This window comes from Staurois parvus, unplaced genomic scaffold (assembly GCF_062004578.1).
Source record: "Staurois parvus isolate SC_StPar_1 unplaced genomic scaffold, SC_StPar_1.0 ptg000003l, whole genome shotgun sequence".
NCBI classification, from domain to species: domain Eukaryota; kingdom Metazoa; phylum Chordata; class Amphibia; order Anura; family Ranidae; genus Staurois; species Staurois parvus.
In genome coordinates this window covers 801,965-814,775 of record NW_028317799.1, presented here as the reverse complement: position 1 = coordinate 814,775, position 12,811 = coordinate 801,965, and the positions used below count along the sequence as shown (strand labels likewise).

General features: G+C 41.4%; 1 protein-coding gene across 2 annotated transcripts in view; it reads right to left on the bottom strand.

Moving 5' to 3' along the window:
• GPS1 (G protein pathway suppressor 1) overlaps nucleotides 1-12,811 on the bottom strand; it is a 56,206-nt gene that overhangs the window by 20,848 nt on the left and 22,547 nt on the right. The window contains exons 3-9 of one of the 2 annotated variants that reach the window (XM_089670387.1): nucleotides 11,598-11,788; nucleotides 7,935-8,099; nucleotides 7,639-7,774; nucleotides 5,009-5,086; nucleotides 3,413-3,473; nucleotides 2,067-2,152; nucleotides 1,881-1,975 (exon numbers count right to left, since the gene is read on the bottom strand). In XM_089670387.1, the coding sequence (XP_089526513.1) occupies nucleotides 1,881-1,975; nucleotides 2,067-2,152; nucleotides 3,413-3,473; nucleotides 5,009-5,086; nucleotides 7,639-7,774; nucleotides 7,935-8,099; nucleotides 11,598-11,788 (812 nt within the window). The remainder of the gene's footprint in view (nucleotides 1-1,880; nucleotides 1,976-2,066; nucleotides 2,153-3,412; nucleotides 3,474-5,008; nucleotides 5,087-7,638; nucleotides 7,775-7,934; nucleotides 8,100-11,597; nucleotides 11,789-12,811) is intronic. The other variant, XM_089670471.1, reaches the window with a different exon arrangement.

Sequence of the window (12,811 nt, the reverse complement as noted above, 5' to 3'; positions counted from 1 at the left end):
CACCTCCTGTTTTGGCTATGGGAAAGGAAGTGAAGGGAAATCACCCCAATGGGACAGAGATGGGAAAAAAATAAACTGATAAGGATCATAACCCTCCCTCACTCTATCCAAAATGAAAAAAAAAAAAAAAGGTTTGACTTATAGTTCTATTTCAGGGTAATTTTTATTCAGATTAGTGCTTCTTAAAGCTCAACTACTGGCGCACTGCTAAATATACAGATGAAATACACAGATCAGTGTGGTCTTACCTGCCAAGGGTTTCTGTCCATCCAGTTCTGAGATGTACACACCTATGCCACACAGTACAGCCCTGTCTATCATGGCAGGAGGCCCTATCTCTGTCTGCTACAGATCAGCGACACTTAAAGGTCTTGTCCCTCCATCAGCCTGTGACTGGACTGTGAAAGGTGATGCAGCAGATACATAAGCTCATTTGTCACTCTGCTCTCCTCTGCTACTTATGTTCCTGCGTTAGCACATCAGCGCTGCAGTAAAACTGACTGGCTGCTTCTCCCTAATCCTCTATGAGCTCTGTTGTAAATGGATTGCAAGAGGTAAAACAACACCCCACTTTCTTTCCCAGCCCCACCGTCACTGAACACTTACCTGGCTTCATGTCACTGCCCCAATGGTATCTCAGCTGTAGTTTTTGAACTAGAAATTGAGGGCAGTGGAAGCTATAGGCTCTTACTGCTGTCAGTCAAACTGTTGTGAGGAGGGAGCGGGGGCTGACTTACTGGCGCTGCGGTCTCTATAGAGCTTGGCTCAGGAGCGTGTACGTATGGGTGCCTCCTTAGCGCCCGGCTTCCCAGGGAGGCATCTGGAACAGGGAAAAGGTGGCAGCGCTGGAAGGGGATGACCAGAAGACTGTGCTTTTGTGCAATATCATTGCACAAAACAGACAAGTAGGACCCAGGGGCAGACTGACAACTCATGGGGCCCCCGGGCAATAGGGGATCATGGGGCCCGTGTGTCCTTGCCCAAACTCAAAAAAGCCATGAAAAAGGTACCAGGGGCATCTCATGGGGCCCCCTACTGACCCCGGGCCCTCGGGCAGTGCCCGAGTTTCCAAATGGTCAGTCTGCCCCTGGTAGGACCTCATTGTATTTAAAAAAAAAATATTATATATATACTTTATCACTTTGAATAATACAGATCTACGTTAATTTGTGTCCTTTATATCCACCCAGAGTGCTACTTTAAGGCCTCTTTCACATGGGCAGACCAATCAGGTCCGCCTGTCTATTTTTCAGGCGGACCTGATCAGACCATCTATTGCCCTCTATGAAGCGGCAGATGTAAACGGACATGTGTGCATTTACACCCGTCTGCATCCGATCCAATCCACTAAAAAACAGACGGGTATCTCTTCCCCGTCTGTCTAGTGGATTGGATTGGATGACAGTGGAAGGTAAACAGACAGGTTTGTTTACATCTGATCACCCATAGAGGAAAGCAGGCTGTGTCCATATCCACTCTGCATAAGCAGAGCGGACACAGACCTGTCATCCACCTGCTCAGAGGGGATCAGCTGACAGATCTCACACTGAGCAGGTGGATCTGCTGATGGAGTCTGCCCATGTGAAAGGGGACTAATTCTGACAATATGATATCCTGTAATATGTATGAAAGACAGTGAATAACATAGATGTTTGTAATGCAGAGGAGGTGTTCCCAAACAGTTAACCAAAATGGGTGTTCCAATCACAAAACAGTAGGTGGCTGGTACAATAAAGCATCACCTTGGTGAACAGCTGGAGGTCTCGGCGGTTAGGCTGGACTGTAGCTTACAGACCCGTTTTTAAGTAGCTGACTGGAGGTACCACCAGAAACAAACAGGCAAGCCATTTTAAAACCAGTGACTTAAAAGATCAACTGACCTGCTAGAGATTACATTTCTCTGAAGTTCTTGGCGATCAAAAGTGGCCAGTGCACAAAGTCCCCCATATACAGCGACATTACTAGAGGAAAGCAGCTGTAGAGAGGCAGAATAGTGCGTGATCACTACAAGTAGGATTCCATTGTATTTGAGTACATTGCACAGGTTGATTAGGATAGAAACTTACCTCTGGAAAGTCACAGTGATCAAACGATGCCAGCAAGAAGCATTTTGCTGCCTGTTTGTATTTACGTGCAGCTAATTCTGCCAGGCCTGAAACCAGAAACAGCATTAAAGGGGATGTATAGTCTTTAAATGTTTGATTTCTTTAGACCTAAATAAAAAAAAACATCTTGGTATACACAATATCAATATATTTTATTGTAGAAAAAAAAAACCCAAAACACTATCTATATCTTTTAGTTACAAAAATGAGCTGCTTGGTCAAGGTGCCAGAAAGAAGCTTTTACTGCATCAATGCCACAAAAAAGCCCGGTTACAATATGCCTGACAACACCTTGACATACCTAACCGGGCCTTCTTGTGTCATTGATGCAGTAAAAGCTTCTTTCTGGCATCTCGAACAATGCAGCTCATTTTTGTTCAAGTGTCATCATATTGTGCTCCTTCAAAACAACCACACTGTCTTTTTCCAGAGCAGCCTGTATTCTTCTTGTGGTTACCTATGGGTTTCCCTTTGTATCCCGAACAATTCTTCTGTCAGTTAAGGCTGCAATCTTTCTTGGTCTACCTGACCTTGGCTTGGTATCAAGAGATCCCCGAACTTTCCACTTCTCAATAGGTGATTTAACAGTACTGATTGGCATATTCAAGGCTTTGGACATCTTTTTATGTCCTTTTCCATCTTTATAAAGTTCCATTACCTTGTTATGCAGGACTTTTGACAGTTCTTTTCTGATCCCCATGGATCAGTATCTAGCCTAGTCAGTGCTTCCACGTAAGAGCTAACAAACCCATTGACTATTTATACGCTGACACTATTTGCAATTCAAAAAGCCACAGATGTGGGACATTAACCTCTAACTTGCATTTTGTGTCACCTTGTGTGTCTGCACCAAGGCCAAACATTCCAGGGGATGGAAACTTTTGATCATGGCCATTTGGGTGATTTCTGTTATCATTATGATTTAAAAAGAAGCCAAACAACTATTTGATAATAAATGGCTTCATATGATCATTATCCTTCAATAAAAGAGCATTTTTTGGCATGATCAGTCATATTTTCATTATCAATGCCCCAATTTCACAATTTCTGCCAGGGTATGTAAACTTTTGAGCACAACTGTATACAATCTTCATAGACAAGTACTATATAAAAGAAGCAAATATACGTTAAACATTGTTTATTCATTCAAATGTATGCAAAAAAAATACATTGTACAAAATTATGCAAAAGATTCTGCTGTATAGCATCACCAACATGAGCCGTCATCTTCTGTACGTCTGTACTCAGTTCACCAAGCAACCCACTAGACCTGGAGTACACACAGCCCAGAAAATGGAACTACTAACCTGCAGCACACTTTAACTTTGTAAGCACTGACAGGGTCTGGCTGTCTCTTTCTCCCCGTTGCTGGAAAATAAATTAGTTTAAAAAGGTGTTATTTATTGTTATTGTTGTTGTTAATAAAACAGTGCTGACATATTCTGTAGCTATTGATAGAGAATTGCTCATTACAGTTCCTGCCTGAGTGGAGTTTATAATCGTCAGGGCATACATAGCATGGCCAACTGGATCCAAGGCTAATTAATTTACCAAAGTGATCATGGCGGTGGGAGGAAACTGGAACCCTCAGATGAGACCAACAAACCCAGGGACAGCAAACCGAAAAATAGGGTGACTGGTAGGAATGTAACGGAGGATTCTACAGCTGCCACACTGAATTTAAATCAGAACTAAAGCCAAAACATTGCATAGCAGAAGGGAGGGTTTTTTTTGCTTGCTTCCGGGGTATGGGCCATTAAGGAGATTTCCTTTCACTTCCTGTCCGATAGCCAAAAGAGGACGTAAGACGAAATGCCTCTAAAAATAGGGAAATCCCTGGTTGGCACCATGATCACCAGAACCAGATTTCCATCTCTTCCTGTTCCAGTGACAACTCAAAGTTTGGGATTTTCTTTTATACGTGTGGTGATTGGCTCTTTGCTCAAGACCCCTCAGCAGACGGAGTGACCCCCCCACGGCAAGTGGGAATGACATAGACAGCACTGAACCTGGTAGAGACTCTCTTCTCACCTTTTTGGGATTTTCTTTTGATTTCATTTTCAGTGATAATGGTAAACAGGACAAATAGGGAAGGTGAATCTCCATAACAAGAGATAGCAATAATAACCTGACAGGTGTCCTAATCCCTCTTCAGTCTTTTTAAAACAAATGTTGCCCCTAATTATATTTTAATGCTCTGATGGCAATATCAGTTCAAAATTACAGGTTTAGACACATGAATCAAGCATCATTTTCAGGTCATTTCCAAGACAGAACTGGGAGGAACAGTTTAATCCTATGGTTGTGGTCTTCCTTTTTCTTACATACTAGTTTGACTGATATGTATCAGAGAACTACCTTACTCAACGTAACAGATGTTCACTGTGCAACGTGGACGTACATTCCACATCCATGTGCACTGGGTCTGAAAAGGACTTCCCTGCTGTCATCGCTGTGTATGAAAGCAAAGGCTGACTACAGGTATTACAAAGAATCCTGTAGCTTCGATCAGCATGCAAACTGACCAGACCAGCACAAATATCTATTTCTGTGCTTCGCGCAGTACGTAAGACACAAGGATAAAGGAGAACGTGAAAGATCCCCAGGTGCTTCCTAATAAATGGGACTGCTGTGACACAAGTAGCAACGTTTCTCAGACACCTGTGTAGTAAACAAATATATTCCTGCAATATATGTGTTTAGCTTCAGGTACATTTTACTAAGTAAACAGTCTCTATTCCTTTAGAAAATCATTGTCTTAAAGCCACGGAATCAGTGACAGCCAGCAACTAGTCAACCATAGAATCCAATATAATTCCCTCAGTAAAGCGGTCCTTCAAGGTTTAATACAGCTTTGAGAGAAGAAGCAAGACACTTAGTACAACGCATGCTGGGGAACTCACCTCTGCAATTTCAGGTGTTGATTCTGCTTTACTGACATAGCTGAGAACATGGGACCAGTTTTGGAGGTAAACACTGACCTATAGCAAGATAAATCACATAAAACCAGAGTTTACAATGCTGATCTCTCACTTCAGCAAAAATAATCAAGGACCTAGACATTTGAACAACTGACAAAACACAGTGGATCCTTCAGTAGCAATTTCCCAAGGCATGTTAAAATGGTATTACTAAAAAAACTTTTTCTGGCCCCTGCAGGTTTATACCGTTCCAGAGAGAGATATATAATTTCCTCCGGTACAAATCATAAGTAAGACCTCTTCTTGAATATGCAGTTCAGTTTTGGGCTCCAATTCACAAAAAGAACATTGGGGAACTGGAGAAAGTACAGAGAAGGGCAACCAAACTGATAAGAGGCATGGAGGAGATCAGCTATGAGGAAAGATTAGAGGAACTGAATTTATTCTCTCTTGAGAAGAGGAGATTAATGGGGGATATGATCTCCATGTATAATACATAAGGGGGGATATGATCACCATGTATAATACATAAGGGGGGATATGATCACCATGTATAATACATAAGGGGGGATATGATCACCATGTATAATACATAAGGGGGATATGATCACCATGTAAAATACATAAGGGGGGATATGATCACCATGTATAATACATAAGGGGGGATATGATCTCCATGTATAATACATAAGGGGGATATGATCTCCATGTATAATACATAAGGGGGGATATGATCTCCATGTATAATACATAAGGGGGGATATGATCTCCATGTATAATACATAAGGGGGGATATGATCTCCATGTATAATACATAAGGGGGGGGATATGATCTCCATGTATAATGCATAAGGGGGGATATGATCTCCATGTATAATGCATAAGGGGGGATATGATCACCATGTATAACACATAAGGGGGATATGATCACCATGTATAATACATAAGGGGGGATATGATCACCATGTATAATACATAAGGGGGGATATGATCTCCAGGTATAATAGATAAGGGGGGGGATATGATCTCCATGTATAATACATAAGGGGGGGGGGATATGATCTCCATGTATAATACATAAGGGAGATATGATCTCCATGTATAATACATAAGGGGGGATATGATCACCATGTATAATGCATGAGGGGGGATATGATCTCCATGTATAATACATAAGGGGGGATATGATCACCATGTATAATACATAAGGGGGGATATGATCTCCATGTATAATACATAAGGGGGGATATGATCTCCATGTATAATGCATGAGGGGGGATATGATCTCCATGTATAAATACATCAGTGGTTCATATAGTGAACTCAGTGTAGTTATTCACCTTGAGGTCATCACAGAGGACAAGGGGGCGCTCTTTACATCTGGAGGAAAAGAAATTTAATCTCCAAACATGGAAAGGTTTCTTCACAGTGAGAGCTGTGAAAATGTGGAATAGATTCCCTCAAGAGTTGGTTCTGGCCAGCTCAGTGGATTGCTGTAGGAAAGTCCTGGATTCTTTCTTGGATACACAGAATATAACTGGATATAACATTTATAGGTAAAGTTGATCCAGGGAATATCCGATTGCCTCTCGGGGGTTTAAAAAGGAATTTTTTTCCCTGCAGGAGCAAATTGGATTATGCTTTGCTGGTTTTTTTTTACCTTCCTCCGGATCAACTGTGGGTATAGGATAACTTTTTTAACATTTTTTTTAATGGTTGAACTGGATGGACTTTTGTCTTTTGTCAGCCAGACTAACTATGTAACTATAATGTGCTTGTATGCACACTAGCACAATATGACAGACTTATCTGTCAAAGGATGAACTCCAGCTCTGTGTGGTCAGTGCTCAAGTGCTTTCTACTTCTCCTGGTCTTCCTTCTGTATTTGTTCTGTTTGGCAACTTGAATGGCCAGGCTGCGACCTCACTACCACGCACGTACATGGGAGGCACTTCACCACGGTGCAGAGCAGGTGTCAAAAATGTATTCAGAGCTGTTAATGCATAGCTCAATGTACATTACCGCTGACAGGCAGGGGAAAGCATTTATGACAGAAGATATTTATTTCAGGTACTTATATAGCGCTGTCAATTTGCGCAGTGCTTTACATATATATTGTACATTCACATCAGTCCCTAACCCTCAATGGGTGTACAATCTAAGGTCCCTAACTTACATTCATACATACACATATTAGGGCCAATTTACCTACCAGCATGTCTTTGGAGTGTAGGAGGAAACCGGACCACCCGGAGGAAACCCATGCAAGCACAGGGAGAACATGCAAACTCCATGCAGGAGGCGCCATGGTTGGGAATCGAACCCATGACCCATTTTACTGCAAGGCAGACGTGCTAACCACTAAGCCACTGTGCCGCCCAAGATATCATTAAGTCTCTTCTTTCACAAAAACCCTGCTTCTTTTTTTTTTTTTTAATTTTGAGTTAAATACCATTTTAAGTATTTTAGAGCTTCTTTTAACAACTGTATTTTAAGGCTGTGGGATGGACAGAGGTGGTAGAGTGTTATCACAGTTTAGCTGTATTAAGGAGCTTTACTGCCAAAACACAAAGCATAGCAGCACAAAGCACAGAAAGAGGTCAAAGTTTTACCTTGATAACATTCAAGCACATATTGATGACATGTTTAGCACTAGTGCAGTAGTCCCGGGCTCGAGAGTAGCATTTAAGAGCGTTGCTAAGATCTCCACAGTCCAGGTAATGATCTCCCAGATCATCATGACCCCTCCTGTAGAAAAATGGTCAGTGTAATTAGAGAAGTGATGAACCACAGTATAATACATTGTCTTTAAGCCCATTATTTAGAAGATCTAAATCTATTTCCACAAGAAAGTCACCTTCACTATTCTGATTATTTCACCAACTCTTTCTGTGAGTTTTGTCCTTACCTTATACTTTCTTTAATTGAATTCCCTTTGTAATTCTTTAGGTCAGTGTCCAGTTTCTCTAATTTCAGAAGTGCTTTTTTTCGAGTGGCCTCCACCCAGGCTGTGTCCAGAGGAGGAGGGTCCAACGAGCCCTCAGGCAAAGCATCCGGTGCATTCTGTAGCTCTCTGCACAGATATTGAAAAGCATTAGAGGGGGAAATAGAGTACTAAAGAAGAGGACAGGGTGGAAAATGATTTAAGAAAAAACAAAAAAAAGCAAAAAAACTAAAAACCAGAGTGTGTGGACACAAGGAGAAAAATGCATACAGGATTAGTTAGTAGACCTTGACTACAGCACCACTACAAACTGTATAGAAATTATTACTTCTCTATTCCAGAAAAAAAGAATTTGCAATCTGCTCATTGAAGGAACGGAAGTGACAGTGCCTTTTGAAAGCACACCTGACCTACCAAGGTATGCTCACCCATCTGTGCTTCCTTGCTGCCTCCTCACTTGTTCTAATGGAGTGGGAATTCTGGGTATGGGAAGGCAGGCAAACTTCAGCTTGTGATAGAGTTTACTGAACTCCTGCAGCGTGGATTGGTAAGTATAACTTGCTGGGGGAGGATAATGAGAAACTATACAAAAAACAAGAAAAAACCCCTGCGCTACCTGAATAAAGTGAAAACAATGTGATAAGGAGCTGCTGCAAGCAGTAAAATTGTGTTCCCACAACAAAACCATAAATCATCAATAAAACAATGCTGTGCTGCTAATACAATATAAGATGATTTAAATCAAAAGTGTAATAAACTTGTGTAAGTGTAATAAACTTACACAAAGTGTCCCCCTTTGTAATGTACAGCGCTGAGTGAACTATTGGCGCTTTATAAATACTGTAGAATAATAATAATAATAATAAAGAGAGTTGAAGCATATCTAAGTCATTAACAAAACATTGGAATAAAATGTCCATAAAAACAAGTCCATAAATGGGAAATCATCAGTAGTGATTCAATAATATAATTCTTCACACAGTTCTTCATGTGCTCACACACCAACACCATCAGATGAAGTGCTATGAAAATACAGACGGTGTCACCTCGGTGCTCACAGAACTCTCACCTCAGAGCAATTAAAATGAGCTTTGTAATACCAAGTAGGCAAACAGTTCTTCACTCTCTCGATCATCAACTGTATAAGAGTGGTCAGACACCTTTTAAGCTTTCAATAAAATATCAAGCCAGAAACCGATACCGGTACCAATTACAGGTGTACCTCGGTTTACGAATTTAGTGCGCTCTCCGGGATGTTTCATTTGGCAAAAAATTTGTAAACGAAAATGCAGTTTCCCATAGGAATGCACTGAAAACCAATTAATCCGTTCCGGAGGTCAGAAAAAAGTTAAAAAAAAGTCGCTGTCACTATAGGTCAGTGCCAGTTTTTAAACGTAATTACTGGCTTTTTTTTTTTCTTCACTATAGCTCAGAGAATCAGCTGTCACTTTCCCCCAGCTAAAAGAAAGAAAGTTTCCTTTTAGTTTATTTCCCTGAGTTAAAAGAAACAATGTTTCCTTTTAGTTTGTTTCCTGAGATAAAAGAAACAAAGTATCATTTAGCTCCAGGGAAAGTGACAGCTAATTCTGTGAGCTATAGTGAAAAAGAAAAAAAAAAATCTGGCAATTGTATTTAAAAATTGGCACCGACATACACTTTGTATTGTGAAAAAAATGTGTAAAAAATTCATAAACCGAGGCATTATTTTTAATGGATTTTCCTTTGTGAAAAGAAAATTACATTAACCGAGGCATTCATAAACCGAGGTACACCTGTATTCTGGAGTATAATCCTGATCTTCGCTCTGGCGATCATTCATCCCTCATACGCTCAGGGGTGTATTTAGCATGAGGCAAACAAGGCATTTGCCTAGGGCGGCATTTTTCAGGGGGGTAGCGCAGCCCCCCAGAAGAAAGGACACACATGACATGGGGACCAGGTGGGATCTGAGAGAGGTCGTGGGCTGCTTGACAGTGTACACAGAGCCAGACTCTCCTTCCTGGGGCTGTCCAAAGCTGTAAAGGTGAGTGTTTTTCTCTCTCCCTCTGGGGGAGAGGGTGGTGGTAGCGGAAGGTTTTCTTGGTCGGGAGGGGGTGGGTGGTGGTGTTGGTCGTTGTCAGCCTCTCTCCGTGGTGGTGGGGGGGTTAGGGTGCAGTTGGTAGGTGTCAGTCTCTTTCTGGGGGGGGGGCATGGTTGGTTGGTGTCAGGCTCTCTCCATGGCAGGTGTATGGGAGGCAGTGGTAGCGGAAGGCTCTCTCGGCTGGGAGGGGGGTGGGTGGTGATGTTGGTCGTTGTCAGTCTCTCTCCCTGGCGGTGGGTAGGGTGCAGTTTGTGGGTGTTAGTCTCTTTCTGGGGGGGCGTGGTTGGTTGGTGTCAGGCTCTCTCCGTGGGAAGGGAGGTAGGGGGAAACATCCAATTTTTGCCTTGCTTGGGCAGCACAAAACCTAAATACACCACTGCATACGCTGCAGGGTCAGATGAGAGTTCTGTGAGCACTGAGGTGACACCATCTGCATGTTTCATAGCACTTCATCTGATGGTGTTGATGTGTGGATTGCTTCAAAAAAGTCCAGGATTGTTTCTTAGATACACAGAATATAACTGGATACTAATATTTATAGGTAAAGTTGATCCAGGGAATATCCGATTGCTTCTCGGGGGATCGGGAAGACATTTTTTTTCCCAGCAGGAGCAAATTAGATCGTGCTTTGCTGGGGTTTTTTTTTTGTCTTCCTCTGGATCAACTGTGGGTGTAGGATTATAACTTTTTTTTTCTCTATGGTTGAACTGGATGGACTTTTGTCTTTTTTCAGCCATACTAACTATGTAACTATATGTAACATGAAGAAGCATAATAGTCTGTGAAGAATTATATTATTGAATCACTACTGATGATTTCACATTTATGGACTTGTTTTTATGGACACTTGATTCCTATGTTTTGCAGTGCAGCATTGTTTAATTTATGATTTAACCACTTGCCGTCCGCCTGCTGTTTAAAAACGGCAGAGCGGTGGCACTCCAGGGGCGGGTTGCCGTTCATAAACGGCACCCGCCATTTCTAGCTGTGCGCGCTCCCTGTTTAAAAATGATAATTTTTGGTTATAAACTAATTTGGCTTATTTTGTTTTTACTAAAAAGATAATGGAATACATTTCGGCCAAGCTTTATGATGAAAGATTATTTATTTGCAAAATTTTATAAGAAAAACACTTTTCTTTTAAATTTTTGGACATTTTCATTTACATAGCAAAAAAAATAAAAATCTCAGCGGTGAATAAATACCACCAAAATAAAACTTTATCTGTCTCAAAAAAATGGTAAAAAATTCATATGGGTACAGTGTTGCATGACCGCGCAATTGTCATTCAAAGTGTGATAGTGCTGAAAGCAGAAAATTGCCCTGGACAGGAAGGGGGTAAAAGTGTCCGGACTGGAAGTGGTTAAGGAGAAACTATCACTTTCCTCTAAAAGTAGAGTATGTGGAAAAGAAGCGCATCACAAAGGTTTGATAAATCTACAGCAAGAAATAAGGTAAGCAATGTATGAGTGGAGTCCAGAAGTAGGGGAGAGTATAAAGGTAAGAAAACAGAAGATGTGATCAAATTTATGTATAATTTGTTTTACCCCTGATACCTGATGGCTTCTGACAACTTGCGATGAATCTCTTCATAAACATCTACATTAAAAGTCCGCTGCACAAAAGACAGGGCCATCTTCAAGGCCTCAACACGCAGCTGTGGACACCGATCAGCAATAAACTGCAACCTCTCAATCCGCATGAGACCACTGTAACTGGAGGCGTACTGCTCGAGATCCTGCAGGGAACACAAAGAACACACTGACCATCAAGCTTATGGAAACAACCACAAACAACAAGCAATAATATTGGGCAACTTTCAGTAATACATAGCAGCCAACCAAAATGTTGCCCTTTGTGGATTTCAGGTGATATTTAGATCGGTCTATGAACCATAATGGACTTTTAAAATGTTATTGCTGAAATATTAAAAGTAGAACTGTAGGCAAAACTTTTTGCTTTCATTTTGGATAGAGCAAGAGAGGGTTATAACCCTTGTCAGATTTTGTTTTTCGCCATCTGTGTCCCAATTCGGAGATGTAGCCAAACAGGAAGCGAGAGGAAATCTCTGCAAATGAAGAGAATGCCTTTGGGACCCCCCGGTTACCAAAATGAGTGTCCCCATTGGAAGATTTCCACCTCTTATTAATTTTCTGAGGACAACCCAAAATATTTGATTTCCTTTCACTTTCAATGTTAATGGTAAACAGGACAAATAGAACAGTGGATCTCCTTAACAGGGGGCAAAGACAGAACCCCCCCCCAAAAAAAACAACTGCCAGTTGTACTAATCTCTCTCCTCGCTGTCCAAAACAAAAAAATTGGCTTAATTATACTTTAATAGTTCTCCACCAATTAGTTATATTCATTGAAAGATTTTTAAACAGACTTTACAATGTCTGAACATATACAGGTGCATCTTATTTATTTATTTCAGTAATTCAATTCAAAAAGTGAAACTCATATTATATATGTACAAAGAGAGCACAGCTGAACCCCTATGACTATGAGCAGTCGCTCGAAACGCGTCAACAGGTGTGACGCTACGCCGCTGGCGCCACGAGGGGCCCCGGCGGCCATCTTTTTTCTGTTTATACGAAGCATCTACATCCATGTGAGGAGACCCCCTGTGAGTAGGCTGTATCCACTGAGTGGAGAATCCTTAGGAGCACTAATACCGCCAGGGAATGAGGTTTAATTTGATCTGATCTGACCAGACCTATTCTGTGATGACATCTGGATGACCAGAGGCTTACTACTA